This window comes from Strongylocentrotus purpuratus, unplaced genomic scaffold (assembly GCF_000002235.5).
Source record: "Strongylocentrotus purpuratus isolate Spur 01 unplaced genomic scaffold, Spur_5.0 spur5_scaffold_3, whole genome shotgun sequence".
Lineage (NCBI taxonomy): Eukaryota > Metazoa > Echinodermata > Echinoidea > Camarodonta > Strongylocentrotidae > Strongylocentrotus > Strongylocentrotus purpuratus.
In genome coordinates, this window is record NW_022145609.1 from 21,519,028 (window position 1) to 21,545,825 (window position 26,798).

Here is a 26,798-nt window from a genome sequence, read left to right on the forward strand (position 1 = left end):
CTCTCTCTCTTCCTTTGTGTAGGTGCCATATCTGTAAACTATGGTGATCATGTTGATCCACAACAATGTTTTAGACGACCTTCATCAACATTACTTACTGGTCTCTTACTCCTCTCCACTTCTGCAGGATTTCCATCCAGAGTATGCTTCTCCTTCCTCTACTCTTCTTTCCCTTTATCTTTCCTACATGTGTCTTTGGCACACCAAGTGCCCTGTCTGTCCACTCCTTCGCCCATTCCAGCTCTTCTCAAAGACCAAATCATTCGAAAACTTTTCATAAAACCCTTTTCAAAAAGTCCAACCAGAGATATCTCTAAGACTTGCATCTTCACTCTCCAGAGAGAAGTCTGCACTGCATTGAATGGTGTCATCAATAATCACAAATCTTGGTTCTTGTACCTAGAGTAAAGCCAGTGCTTGGGCAAGCAGTACCATGAGGGGTGAACTATTGCAATAGCCGCTCATGCATACATAAGAACCTTACGGTTGTACTGTAGAACAGGTCCAACGATGGAGTCACATTGCCTATAGGGGGGGGGGGGGGGTCACTCTCTCTCTCTGTGAATAAGATTGAGACCAAAAATGAACAGCAATATTCTAGCATTACATAGCTGCTTGTACATATACTACTAAAAATATCAGCAACAAAATCACAAGTGCTTACCCGAAATTAGTCTAAATCAACTATCACGTCTATTCAAATCATAGCCAAAAGCGATGACTATTTGAAAATAGTACTAATCCTATGTCTTCAACGTTAAAGGGAAAGTTGAGTTCTGTTGCAGAGGGCGCTACAAAAATAATTTGTTTGTGAGATAATGAAAAACTGAGTGTCAAATTTGAAAAAACATCATATTTAAATGACAAAATCATCTTTGTTTGATCAAAATCGGTTCAGAGACGGCTAAAATATAACGATTTCTAATACTTGTGTACCACCACAAATATTAGGTATTTTGAAAAATTTGAAAAAAACCGTTAAAAATATGATTAAAGCCGTTTACGTCGTATTTCAGCCAATGCCGATGTTGGCTTGGTTGTCGGCATTTTCGTGTTGCTTATATTACGCGCAACCAGTCGGCCCATGTATTGTTATTTTTTATTAAATAATTAATTAACGGTCACCATGTTTTTTTGAAAGTGGAGCTGAATTGGTATGCCCGTCTTGGCTAAATTTCACACATTTTGGGGTCTAAAATTACCTTCATAGCAATTTTAGGTTCTAAAAGGGTACTAGAAATGTCATAGATAAGAATAAGAGCAATAACCATGCACTTTGAAGGCATTTGCGGTCTGAAAACAGAACTCAGCTATCCCTTTAATCTTATTATTACAAACAAATACAAAATAATTTCAGCTTGAATAACTTGAAACATATTTCACTTCCATTTTGATGATATATTAATATGGTTCTGAGAGAGATGATCACACACATTATTAAACCCTAATGTACGTGGATTTACATGACTTTACAACCTCACCAGTCTACGGAAATCCCCAACTACCACCCCTGAAGCCCCACGAAGGCATGACAAGGGGAAACGCCTCAAAAAACATTGCGATGGCAAAATTTCATGAAAAGAGGCTTTTTTATGGACCTTCTAACAACAAGGCTGAAGGTTCAAAAGACCAACAGTTCTTGAGACTACAGGTTTTGGTCTTGGGGACCTGACAGGTTGGTAGTTCTTGAGACAGAAGGTCAAGGAGAATGTAGATTTGCAAGAAAGAAATTTCTGATCTTTGTGGACCTTCTGACATCAAGTCTGAAGGTTCAGAAGACCATCAGTTCTCAAGAACAAAGATCCATGCTACCACAGGTTTTGGTCTTTGGAACCTTCTGGCAAATCCATAGATCCAGGGGGATACCAGTTAATGAGATTGACATTTCAGTCACAGGACCAAAGGGTTGAGTCTTAAGGACAGTTGGTCTACTTGGTTTTGTGCAGATCAGAAGAGTCCAACAAATGGTGTTACTCCACATCCTCTCATAGTCCACCCCACTCCACAGACGACATATAAAAACCTAATGGCAGTTAAATCAAGGGGGCCTTAATACCGATGGAACATCCATTAGAAGAGTGCTTGTGCACCGGCTTCTTCAAAGGCTGACCATGCGTCACTGAGCTCCATGAAGATCAGCTTGGCAAGCTCCTCGTTGGGTGTTCCCACCTGCTTATCAGGGTGGGCAGAGAGCACCGCCTTCCTGTACCACTTCTTCACCTACAAACAACAAAGAAGAATATGGTCAGGGTTTGATAGATTCAGTATATTTGTCTTGACTTTAAAGAGAAGGTTGAGTTCTGAGGAGAGGCGAAAAATAATTTGTAAGCGTTACCATTGTTATTAGATAGATAGATAGACAGATAGATAAATGGATTTTATTAAGATCTTCGTGTCTGACAGTTAAAAAACTGTAATGAACATGAATTACAATACAAATTTCCAAAGAACATTCACATAATTATATGAAATACCAATAGGCCACTTCCGCAATGCATTCAAATGCAATCGAACGGAAGAACATCAAAGAAAAAATGTTCCCTAAAAAGCATGGCTCTTCAAATGCCTTCATATTCTTAATATGACATGTATTACGGCTTAGAAATCAGACCCAATTTTTTTATGCCACATGTTTGTGTCATCCCATATATGCTTGTTACTTTACCAAGACTGGGCCATTTTTTTTTTATCATTTCGATGGCTCCAGAACCTTGCAGTACACACCAATACCAACATGTATATGCTACATGATCAACTTTTTCTGATTGATTCCACATACACACCTTGTAATATGGTGACTGGCTACAAATGTGGAGTGGAGTGAAAAAATGTGCAGAATAATAATTTCATTTCAGTTAAAGATACTATGTCCCTTTTGCAGCCAACCTCAAATTCTGTAGAACTTTGCAGGAATTATGAATATGTCATGAATGTCCGATCTGTGAAATTTAAAAGTTAGCAGTGTTCTTATATTCAAATTATGCAAGGAAACCCGTTTACTTGCTAGACTTCACTGTCAGACACTATTGTCAGTATTGAGTGACTGACTGGCCTTTTCTCTTCTTTGGTAATACCATACATAAAATGAGCTGTAAAGGATCCGTCTACATCAATAACCCACGTCTTGTAATGGCCAAAATTAAACTGATTGAATTTTTGCACAGCATAAAACGTACGACCATGCGGTACAATCGTGTCTAAAAATCAAGACTATTACTTATTGGCTCTATAGCTCCTAAGTCGATTTGACAACTAATAGTCATTATTTTCCCACCTATAGACATTTTAAAGCCCCCTTCTAAATAAGTATTATCTTTCAAATGCCATTGGAATCTAACCTTTTCATTTTTTGGTGTGCAAATGGGACATAGTACCTTTAATAGTAACTGAAAAATAACAAGTCTTCATTATTGTTGTAAACAAAAAATCATCATTCAAGCTTCATAGTCTACCTGATTGTGCTCCACGAGTTGATGCATGCCGACAGGCTTCCATCTGTCCTCTCCATCCCATAATACTTGGTGCATGGAGCAGATCAGAGCCCGGATGTTGTTCTCCTTGCCCTGCGTCCAGTCTCTCACCTGAGGGCAATCATAATTGCAGAGTAGTAAATTTTCCCACACAATTAAACAGTAGATTGGGTGGCGAAAGTGAAACTTGTCTTTCCTTTTATATGAAAAGCTTTAGATATACCCTAATAATCCAAATATAACTGATTATTATTATTATTTATTTATTGCAACCAAAGCTTGAGGTGGAGTTTCAAATATAAGTAAAAATGCTAATAGATACATTACAATTATGGTAGAAATAATGTACACAAAGTCAAAGAAACTGTAGAGTCTGATACATAAATATATGAATAACAATGTGCTACAACCAAATTATTATTCCTTATCAAATGATTTAATGAAAGCTCATGAATACAAAATTGATGATAATAATGGATAATGGATAAGGTTTTAATAAACTAAATCTTGAGAACAAAATGGTAATGCAACATGTGTGTACCAGCAGTGAAATATACACATAAATGTGTGCAGTGCTTTTAACTGCCATTATCATCAAGAATAAGGTCAAGATCATAAAAACTCTGGTGATGTCCAAAACACAAACATTAGTGACAGAAACGCCTTTGAATATTCATGTATGACAAAAGCGTGAATACTCAACATGCATATTCATAATATAGGAAGCTTTCTGGGCTTGACTCGATCATACAAAATCATGTGAACCTAGAAGAAAACTATTGTTGTTGTTGGTTTTTTTTAATCCCGCAAAATTACCAGCTACAAAAAATCTAAGATCCCACACCTTGTGAAGAATATAAAATAACATTTCAGCATATTTTCCAAATCCACAATTACAACATTTCTGAAAACAGCTTGGTAACAGGAGTGTTACCGGTGTGTTGGCTCAGTCAGTAGAGCGTCCGCCTCACAACCGGGAGGTCGTGGGTTCTAACCCCAGCCGCGTCATACCAAAAGACGTTAAAAGACGGGAGTTGCTGCTACCTTGTTTTGGCGTTCAACAATAAGGGATAGAGCAACGTCGATCTGGCGCTGCTCAGTGGCTGCCAGGCTCACGATCAATTGGGCAAAAAGAATTTCCATTTTCGGTTTAACTTAATAAAATTTGGAGTGGACTTATTATTATTATTATTATTATTTATTATTTATATAAGTTTGTGACAAAATTGGTGACCTACTACCAATGTTCTGCAGGAGAGTTTTACAGTTAAGCTCTAGTAAATGTGTACCATTAGGCTACTTATCATGTGCTAATACAACATACAACATTCATGTACCAGGGCCCAGTTTCATGACAGCTTGTGAGCGTCAAGTAACGCCCGGCTAGAATGCTCCCCAGGGAGTGGAGATTGTGCACACAATGTGTGCGGGCAAGCACTGAATCCAATGACCGGGGTAATAGTATATTTGTAAAGCGGTTAGAAACATTTGTATTAAGCGCTTTATCAAAATTAAATATTATTATTATTATTATTATTATTATAATAAAACTTGCTATCAATAACAAATGCTAAATTTCTATGACAAGTTTGCTCTCAGCCAAGCAGATGACATGCTTTCAGTAGCTTTCAACAGTTATCGTAACTTGTTATTGATGAAAAGCGTTTGAAATGGGGAACAGGGGGGTGTTTCACAAAGATTCTAAGTCAAACTTAATTCTTAGTTGGACTTAAATATTATGGAGAGCCATTTGTAGCCTTATAATGAAATATATTATAAAACAAAAAATCAAGTATATTAGCCTTTTCATGAACATGAAATCTCCCATGATAATAGAAAATATGAGTGATTTGAATCAACATTTTATGCCTTTTAAAATAACTGTTACAAAATATTTGTAAGGATGCTAATGGCTTTCCATTATTTTAAGTCAAACCTAGAGTTAAGTTCGACTTTGAATCCTTGTGAAACATCCCCCAGAAATTGCTAAAATATTACCTTGAGGACGTTTGGATCTGTTGTGGCTTCTATTTCTTTTCTCTTCATGTCGTTAATTGTCTTGGTTTCATGGCTCTTGGCAGAGGCCTGGAACTTCTGTTGGTCTGAGAGGAGGTTGCTGAAATCTGCCTGCTTAGCTGCTTTACTCGTCATAAATCCTGCACACACATCAAATCAAAGACATGACTTTCTAAGATGCTCTACATCTACATGTATATCTCAAGAAGTCTATTTAAAGGCAGTGTTTAACAATTTTAAATCTGAAATGCATGGCCCTATGTTTTAACTGTGTCTGTGATATGGTCTAATATTGACTCCCTAAAAAAATTGCGCTTCAAAATGATCATGAAGTGCCTCAAAAAATAGAAATCTTTGAGTGACCGGTTTTACCATACTCATTTTCCATAAAAGACTGTAGTGTAATAAAAGTGGTTAGAAAAAAAATAATTTCAATTTCAATTTCCAATCATAAATATCTTGATAATCAGATCGGCTTGTAAAAGTCATGGGGTTCCTGACTGACCTAAAGGTTTGTAATTATCATTGCAGCATGAGCAAAATCAAGGATTTTGTTTCAGAATCTGAGACAAAGATACCAATCCCTTTAAACCTGTCATAACCACATCCCAAATGGTTTGGAGCTTTGTACGCATCATTGGATTGCGATTGCTTTACTTGTCATGAATCCAGCACAAAAAATCAAAGACATGACTTGCTAAGACGCTCTACATCTATATCTCAAGAAGTCTATTTAAGACTGGCATAACCACATCTCAAATGGTTTGGAGTATACACAGCAGATGTTATCTTCTTAAACTCACCTCCATCTCTCTTGCCTCTTTCTTCTCTACCTCCAATGACACTACTAGATGCAAACCCGCCGGCAAAGTAGTTAGGTTTGGCCGCCTGAGGAGGAGGAGGGGTCGCCGTCTTCTGAGGCATCGTCTGACTCTGGGGCTGGAACGGTCGATGGGACGGTGACTGGGCCTGTGAGGACATCATCGGTTGTTGCCTGCCCGCACCGAAACCAGGGCTCTGCCTCTGCTTCTGCGGACTGGGTTGGCCCCCTCCTCCCATCGCCGGGCTGCCTCCCATCGGCCCCCCTGCGGTGCTGGGGGAAGGAGAGGAGAAGTTTCCAAAGTTGGAGAAAGGGTCCACCTTGGCAGGAGGTGGGGTAGGGCGAGTGGAGTGCTGGGGAGTTCTGTTGGAGCCAGACTGCATGGGAGTCGATCGGGGACCACCTTGGTTCCAGCCTGCCATTAGGTCTGGGCCACTGTTGCTCTGCAGAGAAAAAGAGAAAGAAGTGAAAGAAGGTAACAAAGAATGGAAAGAGCGAAAATAAACAAGAAATATCTCTCCAATATGAAGAAAAAACCATCAAGAAGTGAATCGACCATTGACGGATAAAGTACCAAAGAATATTTGGGAAACCAGTTGACAATGTTTATGTTTTTAATCTAATCATCATAATGGAACAACTAGGGAGTTCAACTCCTGTGCATTGAATCATATAGCAAGCATCTTGGGTGCCTGAGTTGGCAGACACCAGCACACCACAGAACATCATCATTCAATGCCACATGTCTGAAAAGACGAACCTGTTTCAAAGTAGGGCCACCATTTTGACTGAAGCTGCCCAAGTCACCGAGGAGGTTGTCACTGCTATGCGTCTGCCTTGTCATGCCTCCCTGTGGAGCACTCAGGTTACTCGTCGAAGCGGGTGTCGGCGAAGGAGTTGACCTTGGCTGTGCCCCGAACGGATCAAATAAGGGCTTGCTGGCGCTGGCAGGAGATGGCTGACTGCTAGTCCCAGACATACTGGGGGAGGGCTGGCCAAAAGACGCAAACGGGTCAAACAAATTGTTCTTTGCCCCTGCACTGCTTGGTTGGCTCTCCTGCTTGGGTGTGGCCTTTGGTGTCCCTTGTTGACTGGTCGGCTGCGAAGCAAACGGATCAAACTTGACATTGTCAAACGGCTTCTCTTGGGCTTTGGTTTGCTTTGGCGCGGAGGGTTGAGATGGTTTGGCTTGCATGAATGGATCAAAAGTATCCTTCGACTGGCCATTTCCAGCGGGAGACGTCCCCATGTTCAGTTCAGCGGTTGAGTCAACTAGTAAATCAAAATTGGTAGGGTCCCTTGGAGGTGGGGCCATGAGATCGGGCTCCACTGCTGGCTGGGATGCAGGTGTGCTCTCACCACCTATGTTCAATAGATCGGTCGTTTGTTCCGATTGTGACATTGCGGAAGAGAAATCGGCGAAGAGATTCTCTTGGTTGGTACTGCTCTGAGATGTTTCATTGATATCTGACTGAAAGAAGTTAGCGTCATTACCACTTCCTTGTCCCTGACTCTGCTGACTTTGGCTAACCGTACTGTTCTGGCTCATCTCACTCAACCGTTGCGCTTGAAAACTGTTGAAGTCGTCATCATCACTATCATCGTCATCGTCAATTAGGGTCTCGTGTTCCTGGGTTGGGAGCCTCACGTGGCCTTCCGTCTGTGGAGGACCACCCTCTTGCCAATCCAACGTCTGAAAGAAGGGCTTCTTGGCCTCTGCAGGGGCTTCTCTGGGTGCAGCTTGCTTTGGAGGAGGGGTTGTCTGCCGAGGAGCGGTGGGTTTACTCTCGGAAGGTTGCTGCTCTGATCGTTCCTTCTCTAACCTTCTCTGTGCCTTCGCATCCATCTGACCTGCATTAGCAACAAGAAGACAGTGTCAGGACCAACTGTCAGAAACCTCATCTCATATATTTATTCAAATCAAAACATATATTCAACCACAACTAGAATTTTAACAATTGTTGTATTTATATTCGATAGAGACAAAAAAAGGGAATGATATAAAGACTGAGGTACACTTAAATGAAGGGGGGAGGGGAGGAACAATGTACAGGTTATCACATGAAATGCAAAAATCAACAATTAATTTAAATGAATAGATAGGAAAAGGAAAATTTGAAGAGAGAAAAGAGGAATAGGATACTCAACAGAAATCACATAACAAACGACAAACATAAGTAAACAAGAAAAAGGAAAATTTAAATTTCTTCCATCAAAAATTACTGTAAGCAAACTCACTGCATTAATTTTAAAACAGAACAATCCATTCACATCAGCCAATAGCAGAAATAAACTAATTACCAACAAAATGACTGAGATAACATTGAAATCTTTCACACGTGTAAAAAGAAAACATTTGTGACATGAATGTTAGCCTCGTATCTGTCCATAATGTTTAACTAGTCACATCATGGTCTTCAAAAGGCATAAAACATTTGATATTGGGACATGTGAAAAACCCAGGACAACACTGATCTTATTGTTCTAAGCTCCACCATCCCTTACATAATACACCAATAGGACATCACCAGAATCGTGATGACTGTGTAAGAATGCCTCCAAAATAACTGGCTGAAAACCCCACTGCACTAGTTTAGCCAGGAGGGATAAGACCACCCTGCAAGGTCACTGACAGGTGGTTATCTCATCAAAACAGCTCTCAATTAAACATAAGAAAAGGGGATTATGGGGGACCAATGGTCACTGAGTAGGCATTGTTTGCTATATGAAGGGTGCAAGTAGCTATAAGTAGTGCAGCGGGGCTTTAAGTCTGGTAGGGAGCTGTCTTAAACTCTGGTTAAAATACTCAGCCAAAAGCGTCAACCAAGTACCAAGCTTGTTAAGTAATTGACCCAAGTTGAAAACCGAGTAAAATACTCTGAATATTTCTGGATTGAATCCTGACTCGGGGGGTCTTACCAAACTGGGCGGTCACACTGTCCCACTCCTCCTGGCCAGAGAAGCAGTACTTGGGGGTCAGTCGCTTGGTCTCGAACGTGGTCCAGGGGGGAGGTTTCTGGGACGGTCTATCCTTCTCTGACACCACCACATCCAGACTGGCATGGAAGTGCTCGGCAAACTTGTCCAGTTCAAAGAAGTCCAGCTCGTACCTGGTAATACAGAGAGAAAGAAAAACAAAGGGCTAAAGCTTAACAGGAATCGATTATAGACGTTGAAGTGTCGTGGCTGAGTGGTTTAGGACCCTTGACTGGAGATGCTAAGGTCGAGGGTTTGTATCCCGACACGGCACTAATATCCTTTGGCAAGATATTAACCTCCACTTGCTACTCTCCACCCAGGTGTTAAATGGGTACCCGGTAAGATGTGATCGTCATTGTTTGTCTAAACGGTTTTTGATAGTCAAGTAACGCCTGGCTGGAATGCTCCCCAGGGAGTGGAGATTTTGCACACAATGTGTGCGGGCAAGCATTGAACCCAATGACCAGGGTAATACTACATCTGTTGGTTATTGGTGGTTATTTTACCTTACTGCTAAGAAAGCATAAATGCTTGGAAGTAAGCAACTAGACGTCGACGGCTTTAGGTCCTCTCAGAGAGACCTGGTAATGAGGATTAATGCCTTACCAAAGGGCACTAGCACATCGTCTTGGTTTCAAACCCAGGTCACCGGACTACGAGACCACCGCTCTACCAAATGAGCTATCGCGCCTCCTGTAAAGCGCTTAGAGAAATTGTAGATGTATTAAGCGCTTTAAGGGTAAGATCAATTATCTTATCCCCTATATTTGTCATAATTGTACAAAACATTTATTCTAAGGTAAAATCTGCATGAATTGTTTTCTCAATTTTTTAAAATTTGACCCCTCTTTGTTTTAGCTTTGAAGGTTACAGATTGTGGCTTCCCTTCCAAAAGGCCACAGTTGTACATGTTAATCGAGACATCCTGTCTTTACCCCTTTGACTTTTGATTGCTTGTATTACCATAGACATTGTACAGGACCAACTGGGTCCCTGTATGCAATGGGTTAAGAAAGATCTTTTTATTTTCTACAGATTGAGCTCACCTGCCTAAAACGACCATTTTCCTATAGTTTCTTTATGGCAAGCTTACTATGTAGAGTTGAGGGTAATAAGAAACTGCCAATTTCATATATAGCAACCATGATATCATAGCCATGGGGACATTCCCTTTTTAACCCTGTGACCTTTGTAAATGCATGTCCATCACAAATATACATCAAATTTTTCTATGGTGATGATCACTCAAAATACAGGTGTCGTTAGCAACAGATTAGGTACAGGTACTTCAGTAGTGTAGAAAGGTTGGCAGGATCACAATAAAGAAAGGACTTACCTATTGAAAGAGATCTCTTTGGTTCCTGGTTCTATAAATCCAGTATTGAACTGGAACTGGAACATTTTTAGACCGGTCACCTGAAGTAAGACAACAAATAAAGTATGACATCAAGATGGTTCATCAAACAGTAATACGAGGGTGTTCGGTGTAAATAGACAGTTACAAGGCCTCTCATTTCATACTAATTAGGTACTCCACTGGCACTGCAATCATTGTCTATACAGGAAACAAGGGATGCAAGGCCTTTGTCATTTTGTTACCAAAGCCTATCGGGAAAGAAACCCCTACCTGAAAATTTACGGGGAATAACAGACATAAAAGAGGTTCGATTGGCTGTCCTGACGAGCAAGCAATGGTATACAAGGCTAAGTTACTGATTGCATTTATAGTCAGCTAAGACAAGACAATGAGTGATTTCAAGTTGGGTGTTTAGGGCCGGTGTTAGTGTTTAAAACAGTTACCAGCCCTAAACACCAAAATGGAAATCAGCTGATGTAAAGGCTTTGACCTCTGAATATTGTCAACTTCCGGTAGCTAGTGTTATCGATTTTGTAAAATTGTCTTCTGCTGAGCCCACCTTGGTAGCTGGTGTTAATAATTAATAATTACTTATTAATTAGTATTAATAATACTAGCCCCTAGGGATTAAGCAAATGTTGATTTCCAGTTTGGTGATAGTGTTAAGCTATCGATATTGATATCGATATCAGGCTCTTAATTTCATCAGCAAATATTTAGCTTGATTTAAGAGCTCTTGACTGCTCTAAACACTAACACTTATACCCAACTTGAAATCACTCAATGCATGCAGTGCTAGTGGTGTACCATAGCAGCGAGAGATGGTCCAAAAGCCAAGGTACATTGTGCATACCGGTATACTTTCATCAAGAAACAAAACAAAAGATCATTTTATGCAGCCAGATGAAAAGTCCAGATTGATTACAAACCTTTCCTTGTACTTTTCCACCAAAGGTTGACCGGGCATGATAAACTACAACCATTACATCACCGCACACAGGGATATTTAGATCGATGAAAGCGCTGGCATCCTCGACCTCAAAACCCCTACAAAGGGAAGAAGATGATAAGGGTACAGGTTATACCCTTTTGTAGTGTAATATTTTACATGACTTTGTTGCAATTTCCCATTAAAAATGATGATTTGAAGGTAAATTTTAATACTCATAATCAAATTTAACAGAGAAATCTAGGAATAAGATGTAAACATCAACACCTTTTAAAGGTAACCAGGCTCTAAAACCCCCCCCCAAAAAAAAAATCAAAAAAAATCAAACCCCCCCCCCCCCCCCATAATTTTTTTTTTTTTAAATCACTTTTTAACCTGTTTGACTTCTCACTTTCCCATAGGCTTAGTATGGGAATGACCCAATTCACAAAGGCATTTGGGAAAAGAGTTATCACATAATTATTCCCAAATCAAATTAAAAGGAATTCATTTCATAACTAATAACACAAAATTAAGGAAAAGTGAATCAAGAATGTTTTTTTTTTTTGGGGGGGGGGAGAGGGGGGAGTTAAAAAAGTTATGACAAACTTGAGTTTCATTGTGACTTAACTAAAAAGATGAAAGTTCTATGTTGTAACTGACACACAGTACACATCTTTCCTCCACTCCTAAAGACATGCATCATAACAGTAGTAAACATGGGGACTGATTTTGATGATATGTCTATACAAATTTCTCAAGGAATATATAAACTAATTTTGCCACTGTACCTCATCCTTTCATACTCTTGAGACGTGGACAGAATCCTCTCCTCATCGTGGAACACTTCACAAAATGGACGGCAACCACTCCTGTAAACAACAAAAAATATCAGATTGAATCATCCCAGGCTCTGTCAACTCAACTCTTTGGTGAAATCATCACTTTAAAGGTAATGCAAAGTTTTGGAAATACTGAAAATTGGATGGATAGTAATTTTTTTTTAAATTTTGACTCTTTTTAACTCTTTGGTGAAATCATCACTTTAAAGGTTATGCAAAGTTTTGGAAATACTGAAAATTGGATGGATAGTAATTTTTTTAAAATTTTGATATATTTGGATGCCCCTGTGGATGTATTATAAGAACTGGAAAATTTAGCCCTTAAAACACTTCTGCTTGCGAGAAATTGAATAATGAACTAGATGGAACTTCGACTGCGCGCAGTCGAAATGATGCCTCCGTCATAGAGCAATTTACAAACCAAAACAGAAGAAATTTTTCAAATTCAAGTTCAATTGTAATCCATTAACAGGTTCTCAGAATATCGTGATTACAAGCAATTTCTCATATACATATATGACCCTTTGATCTTTGACCTCATGACCCTAACATCTACTCAGTTCATTGGCTCCACAAGATGTCCCGAGTTAAATAGTAATCCATCTGTCAGTTCTAATGAGAATGCGTTCACAAGCTATTTTTGCATACATAATGAGCCTTTGACCTTTGACCTCATGACCCAAGAATCTACTCAGTTCATTGGCTCTGCAAGATACATACATGATCTAAGTTTGGCAGGAATCCATCAATCTGTTCTTGAGATAACGCGATCACAAGCTGTTTTTGCATACATAATGAGCCCTGTGACCTTTGACCTTTGACCTCGTGACCCCAAAATCTAATCAGTTCATCGGCTCTGCAAGTAACATACATGACCTAAGTTTGGCAGGAATCCATCAATCGGTTCTTGAGATAACGCGATCACAAGCTGTTTTTGCATACATAATGAGCCCTGTGACCTTTGACCTTTGACCTCGTGACCCCAAAATCTAATCAGTTCATCGGCTCTGCAAGATACATACATGACCAAAGTTTGGCAGGAATCCATCAATCGGTTCTTCAGATAACGCGATCACGAGCTGTTTTTGCATACATAATGAGCCCTGTGACCTTTGACCTTTGACCTCGTGACCCCCAAATCTAATCAGTTCATCGGCTTTGCAAGATACATACATGACCAAAGTTTGGCAGGAATCCATCAATCGGTTCTTCAGATAACGCGATCACGAGAACGGGACGTACGGACGGACGGACGTACGGACGTACGGACGTACGGACGTACGGACGGACGGACGGACAACCCGAAAACATAATGCCTCCGGCTACTTCGTAACGGAGGCATAAAAATTTACAGGTGCTCCCGGTAAATTTCAAATAGCGCCTAAGGCTATTCCATGGTAGCTGCGACAATGAAAATCTCAGAATATGCAGTTCTGATATATAATTTCCAAATGGGGATAGCTAATCAGTGGATTGTAGTCAAGAAACATTGTTTTAAAGCTTAAGTAATATCAGTCTTGAGAGGGAGCTATACAACTTTATTTTTATTTTAGTTTATTATTTACAATTTCACCACTTTAGACTCAATTTCAACCGCAAAAATGATCATTGAATAACCAAATTCATGACCCCATACCAAAACTTTGTATTACCTTTAAAGAAAGAGGGCTGCAGATATCCTGATAATAGTCAAATTTTTTAATGAGCTATTCCAAATGCATGTGGGCCAAAGGTTTTTTTTAACCCCTAGAACATGACCCTCTCCCTTCAATACATTTTCATGGTTTCTGCTTGGTTTAAACTCCTTTCCCAAGTTGAATTGACTTGAAGAACATTTAACAGACTCCTTGACTTATCTTTTCTCTCCCTTCCAAAAGAAAGATATCAGCCAAACATTTTGACAGTCTGGGGATTCAATTCCAAGCAAACTAGGAGTTAGAAGAAGGAACTATAATTCTCACCTCATCTTATTGTAGAGGGGTACTGGAGTTAACCTCAGGCTTTTAATGAGTAGTACTCTCTGATGGGGCATGATGGAGGCTGTAGGAGACAGCATGCCACTGATATACTCCATGTACCTGGGGTGGAGAGCATAGAATTACTGTTAGGTATTCATCAACTGGTATTACCTTTTTAAAAGAAAAAGTTGAGTTCTGGTCATGCGATTGCACTGTAAAAGAACAGTTTGGAATCGATCAAAAAAAGTTGATCGTGTAGCATATACATGTAAGTATTGGTGTGTACTGCAAGGTTCTCTGGAATCATCAAAATGGTAAGAGATTCGTCCCAGTCTTGGTAAAAGTAACAAGCACTGTACACAAAAAGGTGTATATGGGACAACACAAACATAAGGCATAAAACAGTGGTCCTCATTTTTAATCTTTTTACATGTCATATTTAGAATAAGACGGTATTTGACACCTTTTGGGTGTTTACCCAATAACAAGTATTTCTTAATGGGACCATGGGCTTGCTAGGTGCGAGACTTGTAAACACATTATTGGTATTTCCACCAAGTTTTGTGTCTGCAAATTTCAAAACCTACCATGAACATGGAAACTGACTATCATCTCCCTTTAACTGATCTATTGCACAGCAACATGTACACTTTGAAATTTGTGTAAATATTTCTAGCTGGGAAAATATCTATTGTTGTTTTTTTGTTTTGCAAGAATTTCTCCAAATAAAGTTAGTCTGTATAATTTGTATTTTTGTTATTGCTATTGTTTATACCATGTATTTTTCCTTTACTGGGAACAACTCCATACAAGTTTTTATAAACTTTTTAGTAGTCTCCATTTTTTTCTCTTACTATGTATATTTGCCATTTCTGTATACATTACAATATTGTATTTATGCTTAAGAAGAATGAATAAATTTAACTGAACTAATCTGAACTGGTAAGAACCTACCTTTTCTGAGACTGCGTTATCCCAGGAGGCCCTCGCTTGACGGAGAACATGTAGAGGCTGACATCAACCGTGCTGAAGAGACGACAAAACGTCAGGAAGGAAGAGACTATCGTAGCTGAGGATGCCTTGCCATCCTGCCAAAACACAATCAGATTAATTCGTTCAAGTATGTAAACTCGTATTCATTGATGGCAGAACAACTGTAGCCTGAACATGCGAGGTACCAGCCATGCATTTGTATGATCTTACACAGTGGTTGCCTTTCGACAAATGATATGTATTCTTAATTTAAAGATTTGAGATCAAAATAGAGTGTTTAGAAAGAGCTCCCATGTGAACTACTCACCATACAGTGTATCACACACACGTTCTTGGGGTCTCTCTGCATCCATAGATACATATTCCTACACACATGATACAGGAGAACCAAGTTGGGTGGCCTTTTGGCAGGGAAGCCACAATCTGAAACCTTCAAACCAAAAACAGAGAGGGGTCGAATTAGAAGGAAACACAGGAGACAAAAATTCGAACAGATTTTTACCTCAGAATAATGCGGAGACATGTACTATTATGACAAATACAGTTTAGGAAATATTTATTCTTTATACACAAAAGAAATAGAAGAACCAAGTTGCAGGGTCTCTTGGCTTGAAAGCCGCAACCCAAAACCTTAGTTTGGAATGAAGAAGGGAGGGGTGTCGAAACAAATATTCTTACTAGTTAGCCAAAAAATTCAAACAAAAATTGTCTCTGAAAGAAAAAGTTATACAAATTTTGAAAAGAAAACGTTATCACATTTAAAAAATTTCTTTACCCGAAAAAATTATGAATATGGCGACAAGGAATTTGTATGGTAGTGGGCAATATCAAAACTTGCTTAGATAACATTCCTTTTCAGAACTTACTCTATTTTCAAACTTGGCAGGTCTGTAGGTCCTCTGCGATAGATTGAAGACGTGATAGTGCCCACTATGTCTGGTTTCTAAGAAACTACGGACATCGTCGATACCGTTCTTGTAGGTGGACTCTAAGCCCTCGGCTGGAAATGACATGACGATGATCCTGCTGGTGATGTAGGATATGTCCAGCTCTGATTTGGTGTAACTGAAAGATATAAGACCAAGATAAAAGAAAGAAAAATTTATAATGATCATATTTCCAACTATGCAGCCTCTCATATTCAAAGTGTGTGAGAAACAAGGAGATAATTTACACTCAGTACTAAAGAAGATGCTTGTACAGTCAAACCTGCTTTAGTGACCACCACCTGAAAAACCACATTTTTTGTTTCCCTTGTAAATGGTTTCTCATAGGCACCTGTCTACAAAGACCACCTGCCTATAAGACAAATTTTCTTGTCTCCTTTGGGTGGTCTTTATAGACAGGTACCACTGTATTAAACTGCATGATTTCTCAAAGGATACTAATAATGATTCTAGAAATGTAAGAAAACCTTAGAATTTATATTTCCATCACCAACCATCATTTTAACCTTCTTTACTGATTTCATAAACTGCAATATTACTCGGGTATACAGTAGGCTTACGGTTGCAACATGTGAGAGAGGGGGAGGAGGATTGGGGAGTCCTGAAAAGTACTGTTGGTAATCTTTCTTTCTTGAGTGTGTGTGTAGTCCTGAAATGGGACTTGGGTATTTGGGTAGTGTAGCATCGTTTCACTTGTTACCCGTAATGTAGTGCCTTATTCTCCCAACCACAACACATCTACATAGTACAAATCATTATAAAATGATGACGTGGATCCTAATCAAATGATTGGTTGAAAGCGTTCATGTGACCAGGCATTTATTTTGTTTAACGCGTAATTTGGATAATGACTGGTCATTATCCAATGACCGGTCATTATCCAATGGTAATGACCGTTCATTATCAAAGTCATGTTATAAAACATCATTTTATAAAACAAATAAAACATAATCTTATAAAACAAATAATACACATCATTTTGTTCAGGCATTAGTAAAATTACCCACACTATGTATCTTCAAAACAGTCCAAACACCCTTCACTACCGCCTCGGGCATGTTAGACTGTTCCCAATGTACCTCATGTGGGTAATTCTTACTAATGCCCTCACTGCTGTGTATTATTTGTATACTACCTTACCTTGCTACTGTCTGTGCTACCCTACTGGAGGTGTCTTTGAGGTTGCGTAGGAGATTTCCTCCAGCTCCTTTCATCATCCCCAGGAAGTTTCCTGCAGAGTCTACTGAATCTGGAACAGCTGGATGAAGGAAAGGCATGAGAACAAATACCTCCAGTTTAGAATGGACAGTAGACTCATCAGACTCATCAAATCAAAGGTCAGCTTTCAAAATATTTATTTTTACCGTATTTTAGAAGAAAAAAAGGTTTAATGAGTATAAAAATATATAAAAGCATTCAACACTGAGAAATATCAGCACAAAGAGGGAGAATTTTTTTTAAAGGGCAATACAACATCTTTTTTTTTTAAGGCCTCATGGAGAAGGTAAGATTAGAATGAGAACAAACAAAATTAAAAACCTATCTCCAAATTTGTTTGCGTTATCTTAGTTAATAATTGATACGAGTATGGTATGTATGAAAACTTGGTGGCACAGTTTGCGTTAGTAAAGTAAATTGACACATCACATTCATTTCTAAACTTTGCATTTTAAAATTCTGCCATTAATTTGACTACCAGTAGATCTATAAAACAAATTTCAGCCCACTCATCATTCATCTTGATAAAAGTGATAGGTCATGACCTCATTATATAATTTTTGTATTATATCATGGCAAAACTTGGAGGTCAGAAGTGAACTGTAATGCAACTTATTTTTGCACCCTTCTGCCAGTCACACACAAAATAGCTCCATATATTACATGCTTCTGCATGTATGTGATTATTGTGGACAATCTTTTATTTTGGCTAAGCGAGTTGGCTCAGTCGGTAACGCGTCCGTCTGTCGAACCAAAGATCCCGGGTTCACCTGCACACACCCCCAGTATAGTACGATAATACTCTGTAAAGAGGTCTGTACTCAAAAGGAAGAAGAACATTTACCTCCTTCTCTTTCTGGAGCTCTCTTTGCAGGACTAGCCGTATGCTGCACAGGACTGGCGCGGGAATCCAGCATTCTCAACGGGCCTTTCAACGTGACCTCTCGGGCAGCTGCGATCTCCTGAAGTTGGGCAACAATGACCTCTAGAGGAGGCCGGTTGCGTGGATCCACCTGTAACATTGCACCTGCGTAATAATAATGGTAATAACGATAATTATAATTTGTCTTGTCTAACCTGGATAGCCTCATCAGTATAATATTTGTGTAAACATTAAATGAATGTCGGTCTATTGTTTTATCTACCCTAAACCCTAAACCCTATTAGATTAGGACGTGTGCGCTTGTAAAAATGATGCCTGGCTGGAATGCTCCCCAGGGAGTGCAGAATATGCATACAATGTGGGCGGGTAAGCTTGGATCCGATGACCGGGGTAACAATATATATCTGTAAAGCGCTTTGAGAGGGCCTGCAGTCCTGGAAAGCACTATATCAGAACAAACTATTATTAAAGGAAATGGTTCTATTGCACTATCTACAAAGGAAAGCATTGAATGCTTTACCAAACTATCTACAAAGGGAATTTGCTCACCATGTATCTACGTGAGACCTGGACAGATCAAGCGATTGTCCACCTAGGATAAATCTTTGGCTCGTGAACCCTATTGGAATGTCATTCGTTATTACAGTAGGCTTACGGTTGCACCATGTGGAAGAGGGGGGAGGATTGGGGAGTCCTGAAAAGGACTGTCGGTAATCGTCCTTTTCAGGACTACACACACACTTAAGAAAGAAAGATTACTGACAGTCCTTTACAGGACTCCCCAATCCTGCCACCCCTCCCACATGGTGCAACCGTAAGCCTAATGTATATCTACATCACATTGCAAGCCGTACTTATAAGCAGCGTCATTGGTTTGTTTCTACAGAAGCACAATAAAACGTTTATTCATGCAGCTATTAAACCTGCATGTGTACTCACGTATTAGATCATGTAGTATCATGTATTCTTCGTCATCTTCTGGAATGGTGTAGTTTGCATTGATAATCCTCAGCTTGGCAGAGTCTTCAAACGGATGCTGCCGGTAGCACATGGTGTACAGCATACACCCTAACGCCTGGAAGCAATAACAAAGAAAAGGATATCCTTTCACTAATTTTGTTTAGGGTTAAGTTCTGGTAAAAACTTAGTTCAAAACAATTTATTTGAGCTTTTTCATTTACTTCCATGTAAAAGAAAATCTTAGTAGTGATGTCTATAAATGTTCAATCCATGGGATTATTTTACGACATGAAAACAAATGGCTAATGCATGTACACAGAAGTCCTATGCGCGTTCACTGAACTCTGAGTAATATAAGTTACAGAACTTGAAGTGTATTACACCTGTGTCATTAACAAAACAAAAAAACTATGGTTTACAGCATCATAACTGTGCAAGGCTATATGAAGAACAAAAGGGTCGCTCTTTGAGGGCTTTCATATTTCACACATGACTAGAACTAATTTACAACTTTGGACCGAATTCCGATGCCACACGTGTGTGTATTCCGTGTGTAAAGTGCTTATGTCTATTGTGCTTTTAATACAAACAAGATTTTGTCAATTTATGATTTGCAAAAACTTTAGAATGCCTAAGTAGTCCCATGAACTGATTTAATTTATGTCATTTAAGAATCTTGATGAAATACATGTATCTTTAGCCTCTGATACTAAAAAGGGTTTGGAAAGTTGCAAAATGTGGTTTTTAAGAAGAATGATGAAAATCTGTTGGACTGACAAAGTAATGAAGAAGTTCTTAGAAGTGCAAAGGAAAATGATATGTGAGATGTTGATTAGGCAGTTGAATTTCATGGGTCACATTGCATGTAAAGAAGGCCTACAGAATCTTACTTTGACAGGGAAAATTGTGGGAAGGAGGAGTAGGGGAAGAAGGAGGATACTTTGGATGGACAGTCTGCACAAATTATTAGAAGAGAGACAGAGCTGGGTGTGGTGCTAATAGAGAAGGCTAGGAGCAAAGGATTGTGGAACAGCATGATCGCCAAAGTCAAACGATATGGCACTTAGAAAGAGAGAGGGATGAAATGTTGACAGTTAGATAAATGCCCGTTACTCACCCATACATCCATGGCATGGTTGATTGGGAAGTTCTCATAGAGGTCCAGTATCTCAGGTGGTCTGTACATGGGTGTGGTGTGTCTGGCAAACTGAAAAAGACAGGCAAAAATTAAGGATTCTTAGATGAACATCAAGCCAGTGGCATTCAATTCAATTATTTCCAAATTCCAACATCAATTATAACAATGTGTAAAAGAACAATCAATGGGCAATAAAAACATTATACAAATTTGACATTTTCATCAAATGATTAAGAAGATAAAAAACAGAACAAGTATAGCATTCAATGAGAAACAAAGTAAAGAAAGGGAAAAATAGATTGTATAATACATAATTCAGTATTGACAGACTACATCAAATACATCAATGAATAATTGGAAAATGGTGAACACAGTGAAAGCCAGGTTTGTGGCTTGTTGGAGTGTGTGCATGTACATCTACATGTATTTATTAGTTTGTTTGCACACAACTGAATACTAACATAATAGCAATAATGTCAAATAATCAAGTACTGCCGTTATCATTACAACTACCAATGAGGGAAGGATGGACGGAAATCACAACAGATCTCTATGCCATAAATTAAGCAATACAGACTGAACATGATGGTAATCTCAATGCATTTTGAATGAGGCGTCGTGCTCTTTTTTCTTTCTATTGAAGATTTTATTCAGATGGATTGATAAGTCCATCATAGAACATGAAAGGAAGGGAGGTAATTTGGCAAGAAAATGTATAAAATACAGCTGACTAAAATAATATTCTACAAAATCGGCCTATATTACAGCTTACTACAGGAAGTAATAAAAAGGTCAAAGTTGTCCCTTTTTAAACGTGACCATTTAACATCTGTATGCTTCAATGACATTTGTGTACAGTGTACAACTATGAACAAGTGGCAGAATATAGAAGAATGTACAAGAAATATATCTGAATTCACAAATTAAGTTCATATAATAATAATAATAACAACATTTATAAATCACACAGGGATGCTCAACGGCGCCTTAACAAATTAGGAAATTATTACCCCGGCTTTAGCTGAGCTGCCATTACGGCGCTCTAGCATTTCAAGGAATTAATTCCTGCCAGGTAGGTACCCATTTAGATGTACATCACCTGGGTTGAGCGTGGCAAATGTAGATCAATGTTTTGCCATATAATGCCCTTCTGGTTCTAAGCAAGCAACTTTTATAAGACTACTGTAAAACATACCTCATCTTCTAGCGTGCTTCTTTTGAGGGAGCTCCATGATGAATCAGGTTGATATGATTTGCTCGTCGCACTGCCAAAATCACAAAGCTTCAGTGTTTTCTTGCTTCCAATCAAGAAGTTCTCAAGCTATAAAAAAACAAAAATACAGGAATAATTCAGTTTCGATACATGGCAAAAATATACTGATAATTCAAATGCTTTGGTAAGTCTAATCTGATATAAAGGATACTTTTTAAATTGAAAATAAATGACTGGTTTGTCCAGCTCGATAGCTTCACTTTAAAAGAAAATAAAACGGATGAAAATGAACATGATCTGCCCATAAAGTCTAAGGAAGGTCCCCTCATAAAAATTCCTTCCTGTACCCTACAAAGAGCTTCCTAACTAGAGAATATATATCTTTAAATGGGTTATCATCTGTACATGTACAAATAGTAACAAAATTTATACAAACAAATCATTTCCTTAAGTCACCATGTACCCTGCATATAGAAGTGCATAACTGCATAAACTTTAGGACCTCTCTGCCACAAGAAAACATAATACACTGCAAATGACACCACGCCTTCTCTACAACCATTTGCTCCACACTCAATTTCTTTTGCACTCTCAAATTCCTAACTCAACCATAGACCCAACAACAAACCTTACCCTACCTAAAACCAAATCACAACCCAAGCCCTTACTTTGTGTGATGAAATAATACAAAGGTAAAATCACCATCTTTTCAACTCTCCTTCATTTAAATCTTTATATGTACACAATGTTATGAAGAAGCTACAATTCATGCCACAATTATAGTGCCCCTTTTTGAATTGTTTGTCTTAATACAAATTCATTGTCATGAAAACTTCCAATATCCATGAACCCTTTTTAAATTCCAGAAGACAGAGATTTTTTTTTTTACTAAAAAAACAAACAAGAAAAATAAAACCAAAACATCGCATGTAGTAACAATTTGGGGCAGTTCATACAAAACAGTCAAAATGTTAACTTTGATCAGTTTAACGGAACACGGTGTAAACACTCACTTTGATATCCCTGTGTGTGACGGGCGGTGTCTGCTTGTGCATGTGCTGCACACCCCTGCATGCCTGGTAGAAGGTCTGCAGGACATCATCGCAGCTCAGCGGCATGTGGCGCTGGTTGATGGCATCCACCAGCTGACCTCCAGGACACAGCTCCATCAAGAGCAGGTACTCTGACTGACCATGGTCAGTGTCGCCCTTCCCGATGGACGCGGCCGAGAAGAACTGCACTATGCTCGGGTGCCCTGATAACCTTTTCTGTGAATTTAGGGGCTAAGGAAAAGTACCAAGGAAAAAAATTTGGGGGCTACTTTTCAAGCTCGCTTCATTAAAATTACACTCTTTTATGACTTTTGGGGGCTCTTTTTGGCATTTCGGGGGCTCATTCTCCCGAGCCCCCATGTATTTTTTTTCCCTGAAAAGTACAGTACTACAAGTCATTTTCACTCGATAAGCCCAACAGAGGACATGATATGTGCTGAAGCCCCAATATGTTGTGCAAGAGAAAGCCTGGACATTGACAGGGCATGAAATCTGGGTATGAAAAGCATGAGAAATGGCTTCCCTCAGAAGAAACTGCAAAGAGTTCTAGCTGTTACTTCCTCTGCATGACATCGCTAACAGGGAAGAAAAAAATTAAAAAATTTAGAGGGCTACTTTTCAAGCTTGCTTGCATTAAAATTACGCTCTTAAATTTGTTTTGCTTTGAACTCTATGCAAATTTTTGGGGGCTCTTTTATAACTTTTGGGGCTCTTTTTGGCATTTTGGGGGCTAATTTGCCCCGAGTCGGTGAGTCCCGTGGATTTTTTCCCTGATCACTAAACTTATACAGATAACAGAGAACTCTACAAAATGATCAAACAAACTAGTATTTGGGTGAGATAGAATTTACAAAGTTAAGCTTACAAGTTACATACATGGCTTTACATGCTTTTGGAAAGCCCTATAAAACATTTTTTCATATTTCTTTTGTCAATATAACAATTCTAAGCTCCTACAAGGGGATATTTCCTTTATACGAGGAGTATTCAGCAATGCTGATATCTGGGAGGCGCGTACAGTAGCTCAGTCAGCAGAGCAGTGGTCTCGTAATCCGGTGACCTGGGTTCGAAACCAAGTCGATGGGCTAGTGCCCTTTGGTAAGGCATTAATCCTTATTACCAGGTCCATCGGAGAGGACCTAAAGCTGCCGGCCGTCTGGTTGCTTACTAAAGAGGATCTCTTTTCATGATCTAAGTATCTCCTGACTGAGCTTTCATGTATTTTGTTTTTTATGTTATAACAAACTCTTCTAAAATATTCAAACATCCTGAGTCAACATCCTAACATAATTAATATTTGTGGATAACCTAACCAAGACAAACAGCTGAACAATGCCTCTTTTTATACCATTTGAGACTTAAATGGTTTTAGACTATCATATATCGTCTTTTAAAAATATACATGTACTGTACATGAAAACGTAGAATAATAAAGGATACAAGAATTGCAATCTCTTGGAGAATTTCTTTTGACTTTTCCTCATCATTTGCCAACAGTCTCTGTAATAAAGAGATAGGAAATTAGGAATACAAAAAAATATAGACAAAATATCACATTATGAATAATGGTAGTGAAATCATAAGTGTACAGACCCCAGACAGGTAGCTCTCATTCTCAATTCCCCTCTGTCATGTCCTCCCTCTCTCTCTCTCTCTCTCTCTCTCTCTTTCTCTCTTTCTCTATCTCTCTCTCTCTTTCCATCCTTACGATTGTGTGATGTACATGTTATGCTGTAATTCATTGTTAAAATTCCATTAGTTATATTATTGGATTATTGACAACATCACTAAATACATGTTTGTGAAATTATCAAATCTTCATGTACTATCCTCTATAGTTTTAATAAGATAATACACAGGGCAATGGGCCAGAGTTGCATGGCCCAAATAGATTCAGTTGTTGACAAATAAATTGCATGCACTTTATAGAAATGTGAACAAATTTTCGAAGAAATTAGGAGAGAAATGAACAAAACAAAAACTGCATGTAAAATTGCTTCTATTGCAAAATGGCAAGCCAAAGTATGTTGGAAATTGAAATACACACAATTCAATAAATGAATGACAGAAATACTGATATACGAAATGCATAATTTATACAACAACTACATTACCAGTTATCCTAGTGGGGGTGGGGGGGGGGGGGGAGGTTAAACTTTTGTACACATTAAAAAAAAGGGCGATCCTTCCTAAACATTGCATTTAAGTTGTAACACTACATCTACATGTGATGTACTCAATGCGCCTTTTAGACTTAAACTACTAGTGGCATTTGTGATCTGAGACATATAAGTGAGGTAACAAATAACGACATGAATGAGCTTGAAGTAAAATGTAAATACGTGTATACATGTATGTAGTGTTTGATGTGTAATAAAGCCTTGGCAAGGCGGGTACCCGGGGGGGGGGGGGGGGGGATCAGTCTATCTTTGCAATATATTATTGCAGGCTGCAGAGTACTGTTAAAATGAATCCGTGATAATAATACATGTAGAAGAAAAAAAAGGGAGAATTTATACTAATTAATAAAAATAGATTTGACTCTATTTCAACACTATTTATTTTAAGATTCTTACCTTGAGAGCAAACTCCTTTCCAGTTGAATTTTCTTGAGCGACATATACAAACGCAAAACCTCCTGTGAAGAAAAAGTTTGAAGAAATTATCTTAAAGCATTTTTGGCAAATATCAATGATTAAAGAAAAGTGCATGATGGAGAAGTAGGTCTAGTTTGTGTAAGCTAAACTGCTGTTTCAGAGATTATTCTGTCTTTCGTTAATGCTACATCATGCATGGTGTTTACCTTCTCAGAACTTTCACAATGTCAATGAGGAATTATTTTGAACAAACAAACAAACCCCCCAAAATAATAAATAAATAAATGTTTCATGCTTGTTGTGGTTTTTAGTACTCCCTCCAAATGTAGACTAGACAGCTGAACGGCCACACAACATACATGTTTGTAAATCGTGAGTGTACAGACTCTGTACAGCTAGCTCTCATTCTCAATACTACTCTCTCATACCCCACCCTCTCTCCCTCCACTCCCCCCCTCCCCTCCCTCCCAGCTCCCCCTTCCTCCCTCTGCCAAAATAATGAAGGTCATTAATAGAAAGAAAAAAAAACATTTTGTATAACTTGTACATTAGACATCATGATTTCAAATGAGAACCTTCAAAATATAGTCTCATGCACACACATTACAATTGCACCCATTCAACTCATGCACACACAAATCACAACGCCAATGCAATGCAATGGTCAACATACACCCCTTTACCTTCGGCGATAACTCTCCGCACTTTCAGCTTGGTGTCGCCGAGTTCGACCTGCTGGCCAACAAATTCATTTCCTCTATCGCTCGGGCCACCAAGGATTCCAAACGCTGATCGGAATAAATCAGTCATTGTAGAGATTAACACATAACAAGTTCAGTGCGAAAGTATTTTGTGCTTAATACATTTTTTCTAGCGTTTTTTCAACCTGTTAAAAGTACGAGAATCCACACAGAACACAATCTATGCATTACGAATACACACCCGGTGGATTTACAATTCGGCCAAAGCGCAACTCGCTGAAAATGAATACACATCGACCGAGTCATTTGGGGAAACTATTTATTTTTTATTTTTTATTTGTTCATTGTTGGTGGTGTGCCCAGGCGCGTACCAGGCGCGGATCCAGGATTTCTTAGGGGGGGGGGGGGGCCCATTTTTTTTTTGGTCCGAAAAAAAAATCGTAACGACTCAGCCAGGCGCTAAATAAGCGGGGGGGGGGGGGGGGGGGGGGGGGGGGGGGGGAAGGACACTTTTTTTTTTTGGTCTCAAAATTTGAAAATTTGACATTTTGTTCCGTTGGGGGGGGGGAGGGGTGAGGTCACCTTTTTTAGGTCAGCCATTGGCATATTTTTTTAAATTTTTTTCTAAATTTAAAAAAAAAAAAAAAAAATCACAGAAAAGGGGGGGGGGTTGCTCGAAAATACACACATACAAAACCGAAGGGGGGAGGGTCAACCCCCTAACCC

General features: G+C 38.9%; 1 protein-coding gene across 1 annotated transcript; it reads right to left on the reverse strand.

Annotated features, from left to right (window-relative positions):
* Positions 1 to 1,830: 1,830 nt before the first annotated feature.
* LOC583309 (cyclin-G-associated kinase) lies at positions 1,831 to 26,323 on the reverse strand. The gene is made up of 22 exons (XM_030995574.1): positions 26,055 to 26,323; positions 25,351 to 25,412; positions 24,215 to 24,274; positions 22,736 to 22,990; positions 21,705 to 21,830; positions 20,489 to 20,578; positions 19,351 to 19,486; positions 18,373 to 18,555; positions 17,451 to 17,568; positions 16,230 to 16,428; positions 15,671 to 15,793; positions 15,325 to 15,458; positions 14,374 to 14,490; positions 12,362 to 12,442; positions 11,572 to 11,689; positions 10,622 to 10,701; positions 9,226 to 9,416; positions 7,067 to 8,157; positions 6,290 to 6,749; positions 5,469 to 5,626; positions 3,453 to 3,581; positions 1,831 to 2,220 (listed from the first exon to the last, which is right to left on the reverse strand). Exons 1-22 carry the CDS (start codon positions 26,179 to 26,181, stop codon positions 2,071 to 2,073), a joined length of 4,188 nt encoding a protein of 1,395 aa, XP_030851434.1. The 5' UTR covers positions 26,182 to 26,323; the 3' UTR covers positions 1,831 to 2,070.
* Between the last annotated feature and the right edge of the window lie 475 nt (positions 26,324 to 26,798).